The sequence below is a fragment of the Astyanax mexicanus genome, chromosome 12 (genome assembly GCF_023375975.1).
Source record: "Astyanax mexicanus isolate ESR-SI-001 chromosome 12, AstMex3_surface, whole genome shotgun sequence".
NCBI lineage: Eukaryota > Metazoa > Chordata > Actinopteri > Characiformes > Acestrorhamphidae > Astyanax > Astyanax mexicanus.
In genome coordinates, this window is record NC_064419.1 from 11,697,968 (window position 1) to 11,722,218 (window position 24,251).

General features: G+C 39.1%; 1 protein-coding gene across 1 annotated transcript; it reads left to right on the top strand.

Moving 5' to 3' along the window:
- Positions 1-2,483: 2,483 nt before the first annotated feature.
- Positions 2,484-23,141, top strand: LOC103045188 (transketolase). The gene is made up of 14 exons (XM_022670804.2): positions 2,484-2,760; positions 6,397-6,514; positions 8,696-8,809; positions 9,825-9,922; positions 13,689-13,880; positions 14,238-14,356; positions 15,255-15,451; positions 16,550-16,714; positions 17,791-17,947; positions 18,990-19,120; positions 21,022-21,105; positions 21,189-21,282; positions 22,716-22,838; positions 22,947-23,141. The coding sequence occupies exons 1-14, from the start codon at positions 2,654-2,656 to the stop codon at positions 23,132-23,134; spliced, it is 1,887 nt and encodes a 628-aa protein (XP_022526525.2). The 5' UTR covers positions 2,484-2,653; the 3' UTR covers positions 23,135-23,141.
- The last annotated feature ends 1,110 nt before the right edge of the window (positions 23,142-24,251 follow it).

The following is a 24,251-nucleotide window of genomic DNA, read 5'->3' on the forward strand; positions in this document are numbered from 1 at the left end:
TTACAGCCTTATTCCAAATTGTATTACCGGTATATTAATCTCTTTCCTCAAAAATCTACACAAATTACCCCGTTATGACCATGTGAAAAAAGTTTTCTTAAGAGTTCTGAAAATTTATTAAAAATAAAAATCTAAGAAATCACATTAATGTAAGTATTCACAGCCTTCGTCATGAAGCTCAAAATTGATCTCAAGTGCATCCTGTTTCCACTGATCATCCTTGAGATGTTTCTACAGCTTAAATGGAGACCACCTCTGGTAAATCCAGTTGATTGGACATGGTTTGGAAAGGCACACACTTGTCTATATAAGGTCCCACAGTTGACTGCATGTCAGAGCGCAAACACCAAGCATGAAGTCAAAGGAATTGTCTGTAGACCTCCAAGACAAAATTGTCTCGAGGCACAAATCTGGGAAAGGATACAGAAAAATGTCTGCAGCTTTGAAGGTCCCAATGAGCACAGTGGCCTCCATCATTCGTAAATGGAAGAAGTTTGGAACCACCAGGACTCTTCCTAGAGCTGGTTTGCCGTCTAAATTGAGTGATCGGGGGAGAAGGGTCTTGTCAGGGAGGTGACCAAGAACCCAATGGTCACTCTGTCAGAGCTCCAGCATTCCTCTGTGGAAAGAGAAGCTTTCAGAAGGACAACCTTCTCTGCAGCAATCCACCATCAGGCCTGTACCATCAGGCCTGTATGAGTGGCCAGACGAAAGCCACTGCTTAGTAAAAGGCACAAGGCAGCCCGTCTGGAATTTGCCAAAAGGCACCTGAAGGACTCTCAGACCATGAGAAACAAAATTCTCTGGTCTGATGAGTCAAAGATTGAACTCTTTGGTGTGAATGCCAGGCGTCATGTTTGGAGGAAACCAGGCAATGCTCATCACAAGGCCAATACCATCCCTCTACAGTCAAGCATGGTGGTGGCAGCATCATGCTGTGGGGATGTTTTTCACCAGCAGGAACTGGCAGACTAGTCAGGATAGAGGGAAAGATGAATGCAGCAATGTACAGAGACATCCTGGATGAAAACCTGCTCCAGAGCGCTCTTGACCTCAGACTGGGGTGACGGTTCATTTTTCAGCAGGACAACAATCCGAAGAACACAGCCAAGATCTCAAAGGAGTGGCTTCAGGACCACTCTGTGAATGTCCTGCAGTGGCCCTGCCAGAGCCCAGACTTGAATCTGATTAAACATCTCTGGAGAGCTCTGAAAATGGCTGTGCACAGACTTCTCCCATCCAACCTGATGGAGCTTCAGAGGTACTGCAAAGAAGAATGGGCAAAACTGCCTAAAGAGAGGTGTGCCAAGCTTGTGGCATCATATTCAAAAAGACGTGAGGCTGTAGTTACTGCCAAGGGTGAATCTACAAAGTATTAAGCAAAGGCTGTGAATAGTTATGTAAATATTGTTTCCTTGTTTTTTAATTTTAATAAATTTTCTAAACTTTCAAGAAAACTTTTTTGACATGGTCATAATGGGGTATTTTGTGTAGAATTTTGAGGAAAGAGATTAATTTAATACAATTTGGAATAAGGCTGTAACGTAACAAAATGTGGAAAAAAGCGAAGCGCTGTGAATACTTTCCGGATGCACTGTAAGCCTCAAAGTTGCTTGGTTTTGGAGTGTGGTTACGGTGGACACCATTATTCTACAAAAAAAATGCAGAACAAAAAAGGCTGGATCTACTCAGATTTTAAGAAAAAAATTGATAAAAATGAAGAATAATGATGCAGGTGCAGCAGTTACACTGTCAGAAGAATTTGCAGTGACGTCTTAGCATAGCAACACTCAACCATTTCCTGTTAGTACAAAATAAGATAGTAGTCATATTACATGTACTAACCTGCCGAACCTGCAATATTCAGATTTGTGTGCAGTCTAAACATTATTGTATTATCACTCCCCTTATATTATATTATCACTCCCCTGTATTAGCATTACGTAACACAGTCTAAAGATGAATAGCTGCACTTCAGTATCAACAACAACCAAAAATAGAATTTAGATTTTTTCCCTTTCGATTAGTGGAAAAAATCATTGACAGATTGATTAATTATTAAAATAATCGTTTGTTGCAGCCCTAATAAAAAGCAACAATAGCAAAAAAAAAATACACACACAAACCAGATGCCTCGGGTATTTTTTCAGGAAGCCTTCCTTTTCTACCATTTATTTCTACAGGCTGGTACTTTGGGCTCTTTTACCCAATGCTCAGTGTATCACCTTTAAAAATGTCATTACTTAATGGGTGATATTACAATGTGTTCACAAATTCAGATTAAATGTGTTCCCAAAATGTATACTAATTAATGTATGCTAAAATACTGTTAAAAGCATATTACTGTTAATTTACAGAGAAATAATTTTAAAGTGTAATATTTACTTTGAGTCTCTCCCTCTCCCTATTTTTTCTCTCTCCCTTTCTCTCTCTCTCTCTCTCTCTCTCTCTCTTATAAACACACTCGCTCTGCAGTCTGTCCAGTTTTGGCTAGCAGTCTCATCCACATTAAACACACACCCCTCCCTCTCCTGCATCGTTCCCTCTCTCTCTCTCTTTTATCATTCTATCTCTGTGTATCCTGGAGTGAGGGATCTCCTCCGTACCGCAGACAGGGGTGTTTTTCTGGGTGCTGAGAGTCAGTGTTGACCTGATGGAGGACTACCATAAACCCGACCAGCAGACTCTGCAGGCACTGCGCAACATCGCTAACCGGCTCCGGATCAGCTCCATCCGGGCCACCAGCTCTGCGGGCAGCGGGTAAGAGCCGAGCTCCGCGGTCCCGCTCCCTCCGCTGATCTTCTCATGTTTTTTTGCAGTGTTCTAATAATAATAATTATTATTAATGAGTATCTACTCTAATGGTCAAGAAACAAAGTGCAAAAATAAAATTATCAAAATATCCTGCCTAGACTTTTTCTGGAAAATGTAATATTTCTGATATGGTACTTTTAGCCTATCGAAATATCTTCCCTACCCATAAACATACATCATAGCGGTACGTTTTAACACAGTTTTATAGTAATTTAATTTATTTCTGGTGTTAAATTTATTTTTAATGAAGATAATGAACAGTGGACGTTTTCAGTTTTTAACCTGAAGTTTCTGCCTGTTCTGCCGATTTGTGCCAACTTGTGAAAACATGCTTCTACTATATTGTTAATGTTTATGTAACTAAAGCTGCCTCATCTTAATAAAACAGTAGCGAATATATTTTGATAGTCTAAACGTATAATTTCAGAATATGATCCTAGATGAAGTACTTTAGTGATTGTAAATATTTCAAATCATTGTATTATATCAGGATAAGAAGAGGTAATTTAAGCTAAGCAATTGACATGTATTTTGTATTTTTTTATTTATATTTACATCGCGACTTATTTACTTTGTAACACGCAACCAGTCAATAACAACGAGCTCAGATTGCATAATGCGCCAGAGAAAAACAGAATAATCGTGGAAAAACACATAAAAACGTTAAAAACGTGTTGGTCCGCGCATGCGCAGTGTCTGTAGGTAGCACATATTGACGACTAGCACAGATCGAGGGAACAGCGGCGCAACCGGCCAGACAGCAGGTTCACGCAGCGTTTAAACAGCACTGTTTTATCATATATATATTAATAAAATGTAATGTTCAGTTTTACTTTCTTTATCCAAAAAAAATATATATATAAATTTCTGATATGATTCTTTTAGCCTGTCAAAATAAATGTACACCATAGCGTTTTAACACATGTTACGAAGTCATTTGTTTATAGTTATTAATTTTTAGTTTTTTTTTATTGAAATAATTGTTTAACCGCTTGTGTTTGTGGATTTAGTGCCGTTTTAGCGCTTCCTCCACTCAGACCCGTTCATTTCAGCATCACTGATACAGTCAAGCGCTAAGGGCAGTCCGCCCCGCCCCCAGCGCTGCGATTGGCTGATAGAGTATGAGTAAAAACCAGTAGCCAATCCTAAGAGTAGTCTGACTCTCCCACCCCACGCCCCCCCCCCCCACCACAAGTGCTTTAACTCCTACTGTTTAAAATAATTCTTTCTTTCTTTCTTACTATCTATCTATTGTTCTATCATTCTATCATTTCCTATCATTCGGTCGTTCCATATATCTATCGTTTTATCTATCATTCAGTTGTTTTATCTATCTATTGTTATATCGTTCTACCTACTGGTGACGCGCGGCGTATATGGCAGGGCATCCAGGCAATCACCAACTACAGGACAATGCCACCGTACTGTGAACGTGATGCCTCCCTCCCTGATGCCCTGAACAACTTTTATGCACGGTTTGAGGCACAAAACAACACGATGGTGAGAAAGACCATGCCCAAGCCGGACGAGCAGGTGTTGTGCCTGACTGCAGTGGATGTGAAGAACACTCTGCGCAGAGTCAACCCACGAAAAGCTGCAGGACCAGACAACATCCCCGGCAGTGTGCTCAGGGAGTGCGCAGACCAGCTGACAGATGTTCTCACAGACATCTTCAACATCTCCCTGTGCAGCGCCACTGTCCCAACGTGCCTCAAGTCCACCACCATCGATCCCGTGCCAAAGAAGTCCACAGTGTCCTGCCTCAATGACTACCGTCCCGTTGCACTTACACCCATCATCATGAAGTGCTTCGAGAGGCTAGTCATGAGGAACATCAAGACACAACTGCCCTCTTCACTGGACCCCCTGCAGTTTGCGTATCGTCCCAATCGCTCCACGGACGATGCCATCACCACCACCCTTCATCTCTCCCTCACCCACCTGGAGAAGAAGGACACTTACGTCAGAATGCTGTTTATAGACTTCAGTTCAGCATTCAACACCATCATCCCACAGAACCTCATCAGGAAGCTAAGCTCGCTCGGCCTCAACACCCCCCTCTGCAACTGGATCCTGGACTTTCTGACAGGGAGACCCCAGTCAGTCCGGTTCGGGGGCAGCACCTCCAGCACCATCACACTGAACACTGGGGCCCCCCAGGGCAGTGTCCTGAGTTCTCTGCTGTTCACCCTGCTGACTCATGACTGTGCTGCAAAACACAGTTCTAACAGCTTTATCAAGTTCGCCGATGATACAACCGTGCTGGGTCTCATCACCAAAGGCGACGAGTCAGCATACAGAGAGGAGGTGCAGCGGCTGACAGACTGGTGTACAGTCAACAGCCTTCACCTGAATGTGGACAAGACAAAGGAAATGGTTGTTGACTTCAGGAGAGCACAACACACCCACTCTCCACTCAACATCGACGGGTCCTCTGTGGAGATTGTTAAGAGCACCAAGTTCCTTGGTGTCCACTTAGCAGATAACCTCACCTGGACCCTGAACACCAGCTCTACAGCCAAGAAAGCCCAGCAGCGTCTCTACTTCCTCCGGAAGCTGAGAAAGGCCGGTCTCCCTCCACCCATCCTCACACTCTTCTATAGAGGGACCATTGAGAGCATCCTGAGCAGCTGCATCACTGCCTGGTTTGGGACCTGCACCGTCTCTGACCGCAAGACCCTCCAGCGTATTGTGAGGACAGCTGAGAGGATCATCGGCGTCTCTCTCCCCTCCATCACGGACATTTACACCACCCGCAGCATCCGCAAAGCAACCAGCATTGTGAATGACCCCAATCATCCCTCACACGAACTGTTCTCCCTCCTGCCTTCGGGAAGAAGGTACCGCAGCATCCGGTCCAGCACGACCAGATTCTGCAACAGCTTCTACCCCCAAGCCATCAGACTCCTCAACTGCAGAGACTGAACTGATGTTTTTTCTGTACATGCACACACACTCTTACCCTACTTACCCCAGAAAATGGAAAGCACTAAAAACCCTACTACCTCACTGGACTCTATTGCACACTGTGTAATAGAGGTAATTACTACCTCACTGGTCTTTTTTGCACACTTTTTGCACACTGCATAATTTGCACACTGTCTTGTTATTTATTATTCTTTGTCTGTATTGTGTTGTATTGTCTGTCTGCACTTTTGTACTGTTGCACTATTGTTCTGTCTACACTGTGTTTATGTGCACCATGGTCCCTGGAGGAACGTTGTTTCGTTTCACTGTGTACTCTGTATATAGCTGAAATGACAATAAAAACCACTTTGACTTTGACTTTGACCTATTGCTCTTCTTTTATACATTGCCTTTTATTTACGACTTTATTTCTGCAATGTTGACACTATCGAAATCTAAGGTTTTAGCCAAATGCTGTGAAATAGGAATATACATTGTGTTACATTCTGAATATATTTTAATTACGCCTGTATTTACACAATCATATATTTATGCTGTGTGTGTATGTTGGGTTTCTCTGTGCATTGTTTCTTTTCATATGAGTGTGTAAGCTTTTGAATGTCATCTGCCACAGTGTGTGTGCATGGGTGTGATTCTTGTTTCTTTTTCCTGCAGTCACCCAACATCATGCTGTAGTGCAGCAGAGATCATGTCTGTGCTGTTTTTCCACACCATGAAGTACAGACCAGACGACCCACGCAATCCCAATAACGACCGCTTCATTATCTCCAAGGTAAGACCCGTGACCATACAGCACATGCCTGTCCAAAAGTGTCCGGACACCCTTTCTAATTGAATGTAGTCAGTTGCTTTTAATGGCACCCAATGCAGAGCGTGTGTCTAGTCCCTGTAGAAAGTATTGCCAACAGAACAGAACAGATACACAAATTATGAGCACCATGCCTAAATCCAGGAGTGGGATAGAGAGGTATAAAAGCCCTCCAGCACTTAGATAAGGAGCAGTGGAACTGTGTTTTCTGTAATGATAATACTCTGTTCAGTACTTCTGGGATGATTAAGTTGGGAATTAAGAGGGGTAGTAATCATCCAACATCCTGACATTACTAATGGCCTTTTGCTGAATGCAGTCAAATCCTCACAGTAATACTATACAATTATTTCGGATTGTCTGTTAGAACCTTCTCTTTATCTCCCATGTGGCAGCAATTTCAATACTTTTGAAATTTAAATCTCCAGCTGCTCCAGATTACAAGTACAAATACAGTCAATATGTTTCAACAATATTTACTGTCACTTTTTACATTGAACTGCACATTGGACTGATTCTAAATAACAATTACTTTAAATAAAAAAAATCTCATTTTAAGCAAGTTTCTAAAATACTCTTTCTAAAAACACGACATAGTAGTTTAAAACTGCCTTTGGGAAGAATAGACAAGTACAAATCTGTTCATTTACATAAAAAAATTACACTCCATTTATTTTATTTTAGAAGGATGCCATGTGAATTCAAATAAATGTGTAAAATAAACAAAAGTCTGGATAAGACTGCATGTGTGACTTGCCTATTAGTCACTTTTGTTGTAAAAGGTGGTTAAAGTGCATGCTTTTTATTACACAAACGGGTCAGTTACAGTGTAACGGGTCAGTTACAGTGTATTTTGGAACATATGCCTATTTAATATTCAATTTTTACAGATATATTTTTTTTTACAATTATTATTCATTCTAAAATATTTGTGCTTATGTTGGTGTTGTATATCATACTTGATTAACTATAAAATAAAAATTAAACAGCTAAAAATGGTTAGTCTAGCACATATAAAAAAACTCCAAACATCCAGTACTGATCAACTGAGGCTGTCCAGTGAGGCTAATGCTGTTCAGGTGTCTAACAGTGTGATTGTGTTCTGTGTTTACGCATTCTCAAATAACCTGATCGAGTTTCTTTACACCATGAACATGATAGTTAACACTAGCCTAGACATGAGGAACATCCTCTTGATTACTCTCTTGACATATTCATCTTACCTTACCTTATCTTATCTTATCTTATCATATTTAAATATTTCCACCTATTCAGTCTATTTAGGTCTGCTCATTCACTTGTAAGTGCACTTATAAGGAGTGTTTTTTAATGAGGTACAGTACAGAGCAGAAAAAATATTATTTTAAAGACAACCAATCTACACAGATTTTTCTCCTGAAAACTGTTTATTTGGGTAAATAAAGTGCTTCCGTTTATTTACAGGAAACTTTATTTACAGATAAGAGTTCCTCTAAGGCTCAGTGCAGCAGCATTAGCATTAGCGGCTAATCCAACAGCGCTAAACTGAGGAACCCTGAGTGTTTCGTTAAGCCAGGGTGATATTAGCTAGCGCTTCATCCCATGTAGCTTGTTTTAACACGGTAAACACGCAGACTACAGTCTGATATGCTCACCTCTAAATGACAAAAGAGCTAGTGCTAATCGCGGTTAAAAGGTAATGCTTATACTGCTCCAGCAGTGCTAGCCGGGGTAAGCAGCAGGCTACAGCCCGATAATACTCACCTCTGAACAACGAAAGAGCTAGTGCTTAGTGCAGTTAGCGGCTAAAGCTAATACTGCTCCAGTATATTATAAGGCGTACTGTCAATTTGGGTGAAAATTAGAAGATTTTTAGTGTGCGTACATTTTTTTTTATTTAATAACTTAAATAATTTCATATCTTCTACACAGAAAATTTATCTGCCCATTTTAACGCACAATTAATGGTTTAATATTTGCTGAACTTAACGTTACTTACATTAAAACTGTGTTCTAAACATAAATTAACTGGTAATTGTATACAGTTAAAACTATAATCGGTATACAGTCGTATATCTTAAACACAAGGATGGGACTCTATTCTGTTTTTAGTGATAACTATGTGTTTTCTGCATGTGTGTGTTTGTGTGTGTGTGTGTGTTTCAGGGTCATGCTGCTCCAATCCTCTATGCTGTGTGGGCAGAAGTAGGTTACCTGAAAGAGAGCGAGCTGCTAAACCTCCGCAAGATTGATTCCATCTTAGAAGGCCATCCTGTTCCAGTAAGCACATATGCGCACACACACACACACACACACACTGTATGGTACCAGTCAAGAGTTCTGACACACCTCTTCTCATACAGTGCGTTTCTTTCTTTTTACTTTTGCTTTTGCTTTGATTTTTACTTTGTAAATTTAATATTAAAGACTATATTAAAGCTATACAGGAACACCTGCAGAATTATTCTGTAAACAAAACAAAGTGTTAAAAAAGCAGAAAATGTTTACCACAGTACCACATTTATCTTTGAGGACAGATCTGCACACTTTTGGTATTTTAATCTCAGTGTCTTCATGAGAGAGAGAGTCACCTTTCATATGTGTCCCTTAATTATTTTAATGTCTTTAATATTAATCTACATTATAGAAAATAAATTAAATAAAGAAATAAAGAAAAACATTGAATGAGAAGGTGTGTCCACACCTTTAACTGGTACTGTACTTACATACATTCCAGTTTTTTTTTATAGTGTGCTTTATAATTCAGTGCGCCTTGTGTATGAATTCTACCAGTTAGATATTAAGGAGCAGTAAAGCCACTGAAATACAGCGTTATGCACTATTTGGCCGTTCACAGCCTGCAGCCTGCGTGTGTACCATGTTAAAACTGGTAAAAGCTCTGTGGGCCCTAGTTTACCGAACACTCAGGATTTCTCAGTGTAGCGCTGACGGGTGGCATTAGCCACTAGCGGTTATGCTAGTGGCACTGATGCTCCAGCCTCAGTGGAAATCTGGAAATCTATGCTTACTGTAAATAAACGGAAGGGCTTTTCTCACCCTAATAAACAGTTTTTAGAAGAGAAATCTGTGTAGATTAACAGTCAGTGCTTGTTTGACTTGTCTGACCCGTCTGAATTGGGGCTCACTTCTTCTGTTTCACAGTTTTATAATTTTCTAAAAAGCTGCATAGCATGTTAGACATATTCGGAAGGTTTATCTTTTGTGTATGTAAACAGATATGAAATGTAAAGTGTATGTGTATGTGTGTGTGTGTGTGTGTGGGTTTGTGTTACAGAAACAGCAGTTTGTGGATGTGGCCACAGGTTCTCTTGGGCAAGGGCTTGGTGCTGCCTGTGGAATGGCTTATACTGGAAAATACTTTGACAAGGCCAGGTAAACACACACACACACACAGAAGCATGGTAGTTACAGGTAGTTAGTAAGTTAGATGTTTCCGTTTGGTCTGATTAAGGATTTTAGGAAGACAGCATTTGCTACACGTTACAAACTTGGGTCCACTCCTATTTCACTCCATGCCCCTAACCCTTATTACCCCCTAACCCTTTGTTTTTCTGGTTCATTCCCAGGTATAGGAAGTCCTGATTCTTTTTGGGATAGAGGGGTAGGGGGAAGTACTAGAGCTATTACAATGGCTATATGGTCATCCATATTAATAAACATCATGGCAAGATGGCTGCTGTAGTTACCTGAAGAATAGAAAATCTAATATAAGTAGCATAGCTTTAATGTATTATGGCCTATTTCTTTATAACAAGCATTAAAAACAGCGAGTAGTACATGTCTGTAGATAGTTAGCTTTGTTTTCAATTCCACCTTAAATAGTGCTACAGTTACATTTAGTTATACAGTCACTTGAGGCTGCTGCATAATTTAAGGTGGAAATTCTGAGAAATAGCTAACTTTATCTCCATATCTCTGAGGAATTAAGGGTGGACAATAATAAGTAAGTCTAATAATACAAATAGTACTATAGTAAATAAATACAATTTTTTGCACTATAAGGCACACTTAAAGTCCTTTGATTTTCCCAAAAATCATCAGTGCGCCTTATAATCCGGTGCCAGTTAGGTTGTAAGAATCAGTAAAGCTGCTCCGCTGAAGTATATCGTTATACAGGAGTTTCAGTTTAGTTCCCCAGCGCTGAGGCTGGAGCAGTATTAGCATTAGCTGCTCTAACTGCTAGCTCTTTCCTCATTCAGAAGTGAGTATATCAGACTGTAGCCAGCATGTTAACCATGTTAAAACCAGCTATGTGGGACAAACCACTAGCTAATATCACCCTGGCTTACCGGAACACTTACTGAGGTTCCTCAGTGTTGCGCAGTCGGGCGGTATTAGCTGCTAACCATGGCTAGATCTAGCAGTTAACTGCTAATGCTAATGCTGCTGCACCCAGCCTTAATAGAAATCTGGAAATCTAAGCTCACTGTAAATAAATGGAAGTGGAAATGGAATTTACTCAACCAAATAAACAGTTTTTAAGAGGGAAAACTGTGCAGATTAACATCCAGCGCTCATTTGACTTTGAAAGAAAATGTTTATTGATAGTGCGCCTTATAATCCAATAATAATAATTATAGTGTGAAAAATAGGAAACATATTTATTTATTTTGATGATGTATAAGGGCCTTCAGGGGTTGTCACTTTTTTTAGAGGAAGAACTTCAACCACTTCAACATTCAAGTTCCAATGGAAAGCAAAACAAAGGGTGAAGATACAAATGAGAAGTGGGATGTATATCTAAAGCAGTCGTATTGTATTCAATCACAAAATAGTAATTCAGCACAGTATGGAAATGCCTAGTTTATATATAGTTTAGGGTCAATGGAAAAGACTCTGCAGCAACACATATTCAGCTTTAGTGCAAAAATATGATGTGCTCTCTCTCTGTCTGTCTCTCTCTCTCTTTTTTTGCATTCTGGGTTCAGTTCATTCTTCTGCTCTAATAAGCAGCGATCTGAGAAATCCTGGCCGCCTCTGCACTCTTTCACTCTCTGTCTCTCACAAACACACTTACACACACTTACACAGTCACACGCAGCTTTTCTCTTCTTTTCCCTGTCATTACAGGCAAAAGAGGTGGGTTAAATAAATCTTAAATTGTATGAATAATAATAATAATAATAATAATAATTATTATTATTATTATTATTATTATTATTATTATTATTATTATTATAAAAAGTAAAAACACAGCTATTACCATAATAATTAATTCTAAACTAATTATCTAAGTGCTAAGTTAATTGATCCATACAGTTGTTGCTTAATATTATTTTATCAACTTGAGTTATTTGATCATTTCTCATAAACAAATGGATGTTGACATGTCCATAATCAGCTGTCATACCATAATCAGTGAACCATGTGCAGATTTTGGGTGTGATCTGCAGTCCGGTAATCATTAATTCTCTTTCAGTGTTTCAGGCTTAAAGCATTAAAACATGTTTTACTACGTGCGGTGCCAAATGTTAAGTGCCGATTCAGTAGATTAAAACTTTTAGTTTTTTGTAAATTCTAGTGTGAATATTTTATTGTGTGAAGATTTAGTGTGATGTATATTGTTTCAGTAAACAGCACTGACCGGTGATTTAAAGAGTGGTGCAGACCTGTATGCCAAAACTATAGTTAATGAATAAAGATTTTTTTTATATATTGTTGCTGTCCAGTGAAAAACAAGTATCTCCACAGCCAGTTTACAGGAGAGAGAAAAAACCTTCTAAACTTCAATGGAATCAATGTAAAAATAGTTTATTTCAGGTAATTTTAAAGTATTTCTGTTGGTCCGTTCATCAAGGACTTTTGGCACAGTGTATGGGACAGTTTGTGGGTTCCAGTTCTGTAGTAAACAAAAAATCGACACTTTAATATTGAGATGGGGCAAATACTCATCACTTTGTGTCTGTATTTTTGTTAATATTAATACTAATAATCTGATTATCTACAATAATCTGTATTCAAATGTTGTGATATTTTACGTGTGTGTGTGTGTGTGTATGTGTGTGTGGAATGCTGTTCTTTGCAGTGTAAAGGTGGAATGCGTGTGATAATGTTCTGTGTCTTGGCTGATGTGAGCGTTTTAATACAAGCCTGACTATCTGAGTGGAAAGCTGTCAGATCTTATTAGCTCCTCAGGAGATGGGTGGATGGGTGTGTGTGGAGAGAGAGGTCTCTGCGTTCATTCCTGTAGGGGTGTGTGTTTGTAGTGGTGTGAGTGTGTGTGAGAGAGCTAGAAGGATGAATTTGCTGACTGTGTGTGCGTATGTGTGTGTGTGTGTATTGTGTCACTCACAATTAGGCTCAGTTCAACTGTGTTGTCATTATATTTTTACAGGGGGTTGTACTGTACAGGCTGTTAGGCTATATACCTTAAATATCTCTCTTTCTCTCCCCCTCACTTTATATTAAAAGGAAAACAGGAAAAACAGGAAACAGGAAAAAATAGTCTATTGCTAGGCTTAATACTTAAACCCTATATGTACAAAATATCTGCATAAATGCATATTTGTGCATTAGGGGTGGGCGATACGGCCCCAAAAATAATATCATAATATATTATTTTCTGAATAAAAAAAAACTATTTCAAGAATACACTACTGCAACACAATTAAAATTACATTTTATTATTGCATACAATATGATATGATATGGCACACCCCTAACTAAGATATAAAAAAATACAAGAATTTTATTTTACTGTAACATAAGTCAAAGATCCAGAATGTTCTGATACTAATAATGCACACCAAATATCTATATCCAGGATTAAAGTCAAATAAATAATATATATATAATTTGTCTCTAGTAGATATATAATAAGAAATGAGAACAGTGTGAATTTTTCTTTTACTAAAAACAGCAAAAACATAGTACCCTGATGTGATAATTAGGGGTGGGTGATATGGCACAATATATCAGGGTATAATATCGTTCACAATATAAAAAAAATGTTGGAGATGTTATTGAGCAGCACACTGCTATTGTGCATGCAGTCATGCATATTTAATTGTATTAATTGCACATATTTTTATTATTATTGAATGTTTTATTTTATTTAGTTTAATACATAATTCTGTAAATAACACACGCTTGGAACTGGATTTTTTGTATCTCGTTTTTTTTTCTCTGTGTTCTGTAGTTACCGTGTCTTCTGTTTGCTGGGTGATGGCGAGATGGCTGAGGGTTCAGTGTGGGAGGCAATGGCCTTTGCTTCATACTATCAGCTTGACAACTTGGTGGCTATTTTGGATATTAACCGGCTGGGCCAGAGTGACCCCACACCACTGCAGCACCATGTAGAGAAGTACCAGAAACGCTGTGAGGCCTTCGGGTAAGTGTACACAGTCGTGTGGAAATGAATGGGCCTTTTCTTAAATTTACAATTTACAAATCTTCCATAGGACACAAAATTAAAATTTAAATATTCATTCAAGGAGAACTTGGGTAACACTATGCCCCTATCATTAGCATTGTAAGCTAGTTGGGAGAATTGGCTAAAAGCTCTGTATTTCAGAATGCTGGGGGAGAATGGAGGTGGGCCATTTGACAACTCGTTATCATGTTTCACTACAACCCAAGTCCATTTTACACCAGATTTCTCCTTTAACTAATTAAAAAAAACCATTATATGCATTAAATTATTATAATTACTGTGTGTGTGTGTGTGTGTGTGTGTGTGTCTGCGCAGATGGCAGTCCATTATAGTGGATGGTCACAGTGTTGAGGAGCTGTGTAAGGTTCTGTGTCAGCCGCGCCACCAACCCACAGCCATCATCGCCCAGACTATAAAGGGCAAGGGAATCCCAGGTAAAACATGCACATGTGCACACACACACACACACACACACACACACACACACACACACACACAGACAATCATTTTACCATTGTCCTACTGCAATGCACATTGCATACAAAATCCTACATGCAGGATACACAGGCCATAGCTTTGTTATTATAATTCCCATATGCTCTGTACAGTGAATTAATACACCTTGCGTGTAAAAGCGTGTGCAGATTTGATGGATGAGGGCCGGTTGTCAGGAAAATTCCAGTGCTTTAGCGCATTAGCAGGAGGGCGCTGGTTAATCCCGCAGAATGTGTAGGCTGTGCATTCATCTCCGCTGCTATTGTTTAGCTGTTGTTTTAGGCCTGGTTACGCTCACACGACCCAGTGACCTGTTATTACAACCAACACCTGCGTTTTACTGAGAAAACTCCTCAGCATTCTGCCACGCCTCTTTATTTTTATTAACAGAGCTGTAGGCAAAATTAATATAATGGATTGAAAGTATAGAAATATATAAAAATGCACCATATTTGTGGTGTCAGTCAGTAAAAAAATATTTTTAACCACCATTATTCACACACATTAGCTTTTGATAATGGTTAGAAACACTTAGATTTCTATTATTGGTGCCAATCCCTTAAAAATAATTATATTAATCACAACAATAGTTTGTGACTAATTATGGATAAAATAAAAGTTACGTATTTAACATTTTAACATTTTTAATTGATTATGATTAGTTGATCAGGTGTGCTTGGAGCATGGGGTACAGGATCAGGACTAAGAAACACTATTTTAGATCACAGATGTTAATGCACAGACAGAAAATATGTGATTGGAAGTCTCAATTTCCATATAAACACCTTAAACACTTAAAACCCTGTTGATTCTGTGTGTGTGGGTGTGTGTTTTCAGCTGCGGAGGATAAGATGGGCTGGCATGGTAAGCCCCTGCCAAAGGATATGGCTGAGGGTGTGATAAAGGACATACAGAGTCGCATTCTGAGCAGCAGCAAGCGTCTGTACCCGCCCACTCCCACTGAGGACACGCCATTGGTCAGCCTGAAAAGTATATACATGCCCAGCGCACCCAGCTACAAACCAGGTGACAAGGTAAGAAAATGAGGAATGTTCACCTGCCACCCCTGCTACTGTACTGTGGGTGGTGGGGTTACCTCTAAAAGAGTAGTACAGAACAGGGCTGATTCTAGGATCAGAGGTTTAGGTGTGCTGAACATTCAACAAATCCAACCACACCAACTTCCACTCTTTAAAAACATGAACTGTAAATGAAATTGAGGAGAGTTCCCAGGAGGGGTGAGTGTGTCATATCAGTAGAAATAGAAGATGAATCTGTTGGAGATGCATTTTAAAAGTTTTTTTTTTTTAATCAAAAATACCTCCCACACCTAAATTGTTTATTATCTGGTGTTATTTAAATAGCTGTAAGCGGGAAGCTACCTGAACCCGATCCAGGCTCTTTTAATAGACTGACTAACTGACAGACTAACTAGCCACTGGATGTTTCAGGAATTGGACATCACATCAGACAACAACAGAAAAAAAGAGTGCTGTTACATTCTGTGTTGGGAGCTTGAGATGCCAAAAAAAAAAAGAATATGAAACCTCTTGTCCTTTGCAGAGCTGTGGGATTTTTTCTTCTGGCACCAATAAAATTGATTAGCTTTATAAGTTAGCAAAAAATCTGTTTGTGGCCTTTCCTTTTACTCCTCTAATTTCCTCTTAGCGTAAATGTTGTCAGCCAGTCTAGACATCCTTGGCATTAACTGCAAAATCATCTTAAATTGCTTTGCTTATGTGTATCTGACACCCAATCTATAGCTATATATAGATCATTATTTATGAAATTAGATATTAGTATGCATAAAATCTGGGCTTTAGGAGTAATCAGTACATTTTTGCACCTCTTCATAGGTAACAGTACAGATACAGTGTTCGTATTATGACAATATGGATTTTTTTTATTGCTTCAGAAATTATGAGAATGATATTATTGTGTATAATATGATATAGCACACTCCTACTATCTGACAAACTGTCTCTGTAATAGATATTAATAAAAGATCTTAGGGCTTGTCATGCATTTTGATAATTTAATAAAATGTTACAAACCATTTTACACCTCTAGAGTTTGTTGATCTTTTTGTATTTTAATTGTAGTTTAATTGTGTAGTTTAATGTGTTTCTCAGGTTGCTACAAGGAAGGCGTATGGAACGGCTCTGGCAAAACTCGGGCGCTACAATGAGCGCGTCATCGCTCTGGACGGAGACACCAAGAACTCCACCTTCTCCGAAATCTTCAAGAATGAATGCCCTGATCGCTTTGTGGAGTGCTACATCGCAGAGCAGAACATGGTACAAAAGCTCTATAAAAGCTTTCAGTTTAAATTCTGTCAAGTCTTAGTTTCAAGTATAAACAAACAAATCTTGGTTCTTTCATTATTATTTTAGCATGTTTTCAGATGTATTTTTTAATAGTCTGGTGAGCAAGAAACCACAAATTGTATTTCAATGAGTCATTTGCATTGATCACAAAGCAACAAATGTTATCAAATGCAGAGTGACAGAGAAAAGTGCAAAAGGTTAGTTAGTAAAGCTAATCAGGTTACCACAGCAACTACGTGCAGATATGTTTGTGATGTCCAGATACCCAAATCCAATCTGTTCACTTTCAAATAACAGTGCAGACAGTCATCTCAACAGAATGAGTTAAGCTCAATATGAATCAGGATTAATTGTAATAAAGTTAATGTGTTGTGCAGTGTTGTCTATTATATTCAGGAAGATCACAGTAAGTTCTGTGGAGTTGCAGAACAAGAAACTGATCTAAAAAAATCATAATTGTACGACAGAAAGCTGCCAGATTTGCTACCTATTTGCTGCAGGGCCTGCAAGCTCAGAATTGCTGCTGTTAGTTAATGAGGTATAGTTCACACATTTCCCAAGCCAAATAAAAAGTGGAAGATTCCTAAAATAAACTAAGCTGGACTTATAGATTTCAGATGTTTTAAATGGTATCTCTTAATGTGCTTTAATTGAAATCCTGTCATTGTAGCTCCACGTTTTAATGTAAGCCCTCTGTTAATGTAAAGTTGCTTTATTAGGAATTCTTTAATTCTCAGTTGGCTGGATGTTTGTGGATTTTGGTCCACTCTTAATTTTGGAGAGTAGAACAGATTTATATTTTATATATTAACCATATACCAGCCAGAACTCCAATGATGTCAAAAAGCCAGCATAATATATACTGTTTTTTTATTAGAGCTTCAACAAAGGACAAAAGCCTAAACTCTGCCAGAAAAATATATTTTCCGTCTCATTCTCATTCTGTCTTATTCTGAAAAATGTCACTTTTTGCATTGTTTACAAATGTAGTTATCAAGTGATCAGTACCTGAAAACAGAAACAACATGTCTTTCTCTCTTTTCCAGGTGAGTGTTGCGGTGGGTTGCGCCGCTCGGGACAGAAACGTCGTCTTTGTCTCTACGTTTGCTACGTTCTTCACTCGTGCCTGCGACCAGCTGCGTATGGCCGCCATCTCAGAGAGCAATATCAACCTCTGCGGCTCACACTGCGGCGTGTCGATAGGCAAGTGTCCACTGGTCTCTAACTTTCTGACGTGTTGTGGTATATTTTTTTTACTTAATAAATTATGTAAGTAAAATTAAGTAATTTTTACCTATATATTCAACTTGAATTTAACATGAATTAATTAATTGTTTCAAATGTTTTTTGTGCTTTATCTATTCAAATTTAAAAAGTCAGTAGTGTAAAATAGCTATTTTCTGTAGAGTATGTACAACCCCAATTCTAATGAAGTTGGGATGTAGTGTACAATCATAAATAAAAATATAATACGATGATTTGCAGTGCAGTGCAGGTACTAGATCAGCCTGCCTGCAGTTCAGATCAGTCTCTCAATAAAAAATGTGAGCAGCATTATGAAGCTCAAAATACAACAACAGCGATGCCAGAGCAGGTGAAGTTGTACATTAAGCAAGAATAGGCAAGAATTCCACCTAAAAAGCTACAACTATTAGTGTCCTCAGTTTCCAAAAACAATAAAGTTTATCAATTTGAACCACAAAGGTTTTGGGATACTGATACCTGTTTATCGCTGCAAGAAATTTGTGACTAAGGGTTTGAATAATTTTGTCAATGAGGAAATCACACAAAGACATTTGTTAGTATTTTAGAAAAAAAATGCATTGTCATTTAAATTGCGTTTGTCTATTATACAAATTCTTATTTGATCTTATTGTAAACAAGATAAACAAGTAAATATAAGACTTGCTAAAACACTTTACTGCAGTGGTGCAATGTGATGTATATGTTTTTCTAGTGGATATTTATTTATGTGGTGTCCGTGTATTGTGCCTTTGTCCATGACCTAATGCAACATAATTTTGTTCTGCAATGCACCTTGATGTGGTGCTAAAAGACAGTAAATATTGAATTGAATCATGGGGAAGTGGTGTGAGGGTTCCTGGTTTTTCTGTTTTTTAGCCCCTTGTTGCAGGTATATTGCATGCTGTGTTTGGATCAGCACTACAGCACATGCCAGTTTCCCATTGTGCACATTCAGTTCACCACTGTTAACACTGTGACACGTGTGGGTGTTCTGTTTCAGGGGAGGATGGTCCCTCTCAGATGGGCCTGGAGGACTTGGCTATGTTCCGAGCCATTCCCACAGCGACCGTTTTCTACCCCAGTGATGGGGTGGCCACTGAGAAGGCTGTGGAGCTGTCTGCCAACACAAAGGTATCCAGTACCCACAGGAGTCCTGATGGGTAGACTGAGGCATCTGTTTGCAGTTGGCATGAAATGATGAAAGTCTATAGCAAGTAGGGGTGTTACATATTGTATGTGATATAGGCAACAAAATACAAATAACTAACAGCTAATAGTTGTATGTACTGTGTGTGTCATTGATGTATATCGTATAAAGGAATATGTGTTTATTATCTATTAGAAAATTTGCATTATTTGTAGTTAAATAAATAGATGGAGAGTTGAGATAAGATGAGAGCAGATCCAGATAAAATAAGGAGTAAGAGAGTATATGGTTGGTGTGCGTTCCTTAGGGACATTAGGGCATGCAACCAAAAGAGTGGAGAGGCAGAAGAGCTCTCATGCTGTATAACCCAAGTCATGTAAAATCCGGTAATATGGAGGCACCAAGTGGTCCAGCAATCTAAGACACTGCCACTATAATTGGGAGATCACTGGTTTGCTAGGGTGATGTGGATCAGCACAAGACTGCTTCTGTGAGCTGATGTATCGTAACCGAGTCGCTGCGCTTTCCTCCGAGCACACTGTGATGCTACTAGACAATGCTACATCAGCTGCAGTGTAAAAAGAGGTGGTGGCTGACTTTACTTGTGTCGGAGGAGGCATGTGCTAGTCTTCCCCCTCTTGGTCTTTTAGCATCACTAGTGATGAGGGATATACTTAAGCAATAGAACACGAGAGGGAGTGTTATATCACGAATAACATCACGACTGTGATCCGGACACAGTAGATCATCACAGCCGTGATGTTATTCGTGATAACACATGACCTCGAGTGTTCTATTGCTTTTATACAACAGTTTATTTTTACAAAATGAATAAAGAAAATAAAACAAAGAACTTTAAGAAAATCAGTTTGAATATGCTTTAATATGGACTGAGCCTTCCGCCAAAAAGTAGTTTCACCACAACTTAACTACAAAACAGTGTATGGTTCAAGCAGACTAACACCACGAAAGTTATCTTGAAAGCAAACTTGGGAATAAGTGAAGATGGTAACGTTAGGAGCCTAAAAATTACACTAATACTCTCCTCTCCTGCTCTGTGGAGTTGTCTTCAGGTGAACGCTGCACATTTTTTGAGCATTTCTGTTTGTTTTGCTGTGTGGTGTTGGTTAGCTTGCCGGTGTGGCTGGACTGTGGGTAGGTGACAGGAGTCAAGCTATCCGCGCTTCGGAAATTCCCAGTCAGCGTAGCTTGCTTTAGCTCAGCATTAACTTAGCTTAGCCTAGCCTGGCTGGTTAAGTTATTGTTCTGGCTGTCAGACGGCATTAGCCAAACGATTTTCCTTCCCTTTTTTCCACGAGTCAGCGCTGCGGGCTGCGGGCAAGTGTGCCACAGCTGAGCTCTAGCCTGTGCTAAGCTAACGCTGCTGCCGGTGGAGGCGATTATCCAAAACTGTATAGTGTATATATATGCCGTTACTCGGCAACGCGTCGGCGGAGTGATACAAGTTTAGTGTGAGAAGGCCGTGATGTTATCACGAATATCATCACGGCTAGAACACTTCTCAACCAATCAGATTGTGAGGTCGGAACTAACTGTTGTATAAAGCTGAGTAGCAGCTAAATGGGTGGCTAAATTGAGAAAAAACAATAAGAAAGTCTATAGTATTACTGTACTGTGTTAGTCCACATGCTCCTTTCACTTCAGAAGCTGGTTTTGCTAACAAATGTATGTTTATTGCTACCAATAAAGCATTATATATGTATATTTTGTGTGCTTATGAACACGATGATGAAGCAACCATGCAGCCCTATAATCATCAAATCAAGTGTATTCTATTGAAATTCTATTGATGAAAGTCCTGATAATGTGTGACCCTGACGAATGAAAGACTCTGATGTTCTTCTACCATTTCATTTTGTTCCAGGGTATTTGTTTCATCAGGACCAGTCGCCCTGAAAATGCCATCATCTACAACAACAGTGAAGATTTCCATATAGGACAGGCAAAGGTGACACAATGACACTAATGACACTAACTTACACCCTGGCATTGATGATCATCAGCTTGTACTCATGTGGTATTTACATGTAGGTCGTACATAAGAGCAATGATGACCATGTGACTGTGATCGGGGCAGGGGTCACTCTGCATGAGGCACTTTCAGCAGCAGAGCAGCTAAAGAAAGGTACGGTATAAAAGCCTCTGTGTGTTCATAGGTGTGGAATAACTTAGGTCTTTATATTACTCCATGCACTTGTAAATGGACGCTACAGTACACCCTTAGAGGCACTAAATCCTAAACCAGTCCTGCTTAAAATTTTTAAAAATCTTTTCTAACCCTTAAAAAAAAGCTTTTATTGTGGTCATACGTGTGTCATTTCCGCCTCTGGAGTGCCCTCTCAGGTTTAACTGTGCTTTGGGCGACTGATATGCAAATCAGTCTATCAATAATACCGCCCCCCCCCAGTGACGTCCAACCATCTGTGTCTAAACTGCTCAGCCTCAGCCCAATCAGCTCTCCCTCCTGCCCTGCCCCTAAACCCATACATCATCCAGTGCCCCTCTTAAACTACCCCTCCCATGTTTTAGCATTGTACAAATTTAAGCTGAGTTTAGTGCCCCTTTGAAAAGATTTTAGATTTTAGAACTAAAGTATGACAACACTCATGTAGACTTCAGGCTGTGGTACACAATGACTTGCCTAAAGCTTCCAGAAGCATCATGCTGCCGAGGAAGTTATTGTAATTGCACACAACTAAAGAAAACTTTTAAAGTATAGTTTAAACACATACAAGATTCATTAGCAGTTTTATTTTGTTTGAGCGACACAAAATTAATGTTTTTCTAGCACATTTTACTGAAGTAAACTACGTTTTATAGCAGAACTGTAGACTCCTATAGACACTTTAAGTAAAAGTGTAGTTGTATGATAAAAAGCAGTTTTATAAACTAATATGTAAGAAAATATTTTGGTTAGGTACACCACCAGTACAAAATCAGCACAGCCAATATAGTAAATTTTTAAAAAGTGTACTAAAAATACTGATTAAGCAGGTACATTGTATCTGTATGTACACTATTATTATATTTAAATATAAGACTTTTTCCACATGGGTTTTGACATTCTTGAAACATGATTGATAAAGCACATTTGTAAGTTGTTCTGGATAAGGGCTTCTGCTAAATACTAATTATTTGAATGTAAATGTGTTCATTTTACTAATGTAGTTGCTGGCATAGAACCTGAATTCCCATAGATACTTAATGTCCTTATGGAGTTTCACAGTACATCGTTGCTGTCCAATGAAAAACAAGTATATCAATTTTTGATGATTTTTTGTTTACTGCATAATTTGAACACACAAACTGTCCCTTACACTGTATAAACATTTCTTGATGAAAGGAAAATACAAATTCTACAAAATGACCTGAAATAAGCTCTTTATACATTGACGTTTTATCTTTCTCCTGTAAAGTTGATCTTTTGGAGATACATGTTTTGTAATGGACAGCAACAATATATATTGTATATATTATGCTGGCTGTATGACATCATTAATGTTTTGGCTTTATATGATATGCATCGCAACATCAATGATTAATGACCTGTATCTCCAGAGAGGATCAATATCCGTGTAATTGACCCATTTACTATTAAACCCCTGGACTCAAAGACCATCATTGACAATGCCAAAGCTACGAGGGGTCGCATCATCACTGTGGAGGATCACTACTATGAAGGTATGGTGATGCAGAGAAAGTTTAAGCTCTGTAATTAGAATGCAGGCTGTTTTAGTGCACAGTGAATCAATCATTTATTATGAATTATTGTGATATTTGCTTTTGCAGGTGGTCTTGGTGAAGCTGTGTGTGCAGCTGTGAGCAGTGAGCCCAGTTTCACGGTGCACCGGCTGGCTGTGGGTTACGTCCCACGAAGCGGCAAACCCAACGAGCTTCTCAGGCTGTTCGGAATCGACCGCGACGCTATAGCCCAAGCTGTTAGAAAGATGATCAGCACCACCACGAACGCCAAATAATCCGGCGACTACCTGGCAACCGTATTCAGTGACATGCTGCAGCAATGCCAAGGAAGAAGAGGTTCCTGTCCTCCTGCTGTTGTCCAATCAGAAACAAGCATCATGGAAGATGAAATGTAAAAAAAAAGGGAAAAAGGAAGAAAAATGTTGATTTTATTCATTTTAGCTCTGGGTTGGTCTTAAGTGTGTTAATAATGATTTACCCCTTTCTCTCTTTTTTTCTTTCTTAAACCCCAGTTACAATAGTGTTGTTTAAGCTGTGTTTTACCAATTTAGCAAGCTAGCGTCTAGCATCTAGCCTGTGAGTCCTGTGATAGTGGTTCATACAGGCCTTGGTATAAATATATATATATATATATATATATATATATATATATATATATATATATATTTATCTTTTCTGACATTCAGTGTGATTTTAAACCAAGCAAGGAGCAGACACAAGAAAAATAAATAAAAATCAGTGCTCAAGTCAGTATCACAGATTTCTAAAGTATTGAGTTCTGGAGTTTATATTAATGCAAAAAATATATATATTAATATGAGAGTCTTACAGAATCTTAGTCATGTAGTCTACAATAAATTCAGGACTTTCTGTAGATCTACAGTACTTTGCATTACTAATAGAGCTAATACCTTTTTTTTTTTTTTATTTTATTTCTAATTTTTTCCCATTTTCTCCCCAATTTACACGGCCAATTACCCAACCCATTCATTAGGACTCCCCCTATCACTAGTGATACCTCAACACACCAGGAGGGTGAAGACTAGCACATGCTTCCTCCGATACATGTGAAGTCAGCCACCGCTTCTTTTCGAGCTGCTGCTGATGCAGCATTACCGAGCAGCCAGCGCGCTTGGAGGAAAGCGCAGCGGCTCGGCTCCAGTACATCAGCTCACAGACGCCCTGTGCTGCAGACATCCCCGTAGGAGTGATGTGGGGAGAGAGCGCCATCTACCCACCCAGAGGGAGCAGGGCCAATTTTGCTCCCTCTGACGCCGGCAGCTTGATGGCAAAGCTGCATGAGCTGGGGTTCGAACCGGCGACCTCCTGCTCATAGTGGCAGCGCTTTAGACCGCTGGACCACTCGGCGCCCCAGAGCTAATACCTTTAGTC

Coding starts and splice junctions, on each gene's coding strand:
- LOC103045188 (XM_022670804.2), top strand. CDS start 2,654: ATGGAGGACTACCATAAACCCGACCAGCAGACTCTGCAGGCACTGCGC. Junction 2,761..6,396: donor ACCAGCTCTGCGGGCAGCGG/GTAAGAGCCGAG, acceptor TTTTTCCTGCAG/TCACCCAACATCATGCTGTA. Junction 9,923..13,688: donor AAATACTTTGACAAGGCCAG/GTAAACACACAC, acceptor TGTGTTCTGTAG/TTACCGTGTCTTCTGTTTGC.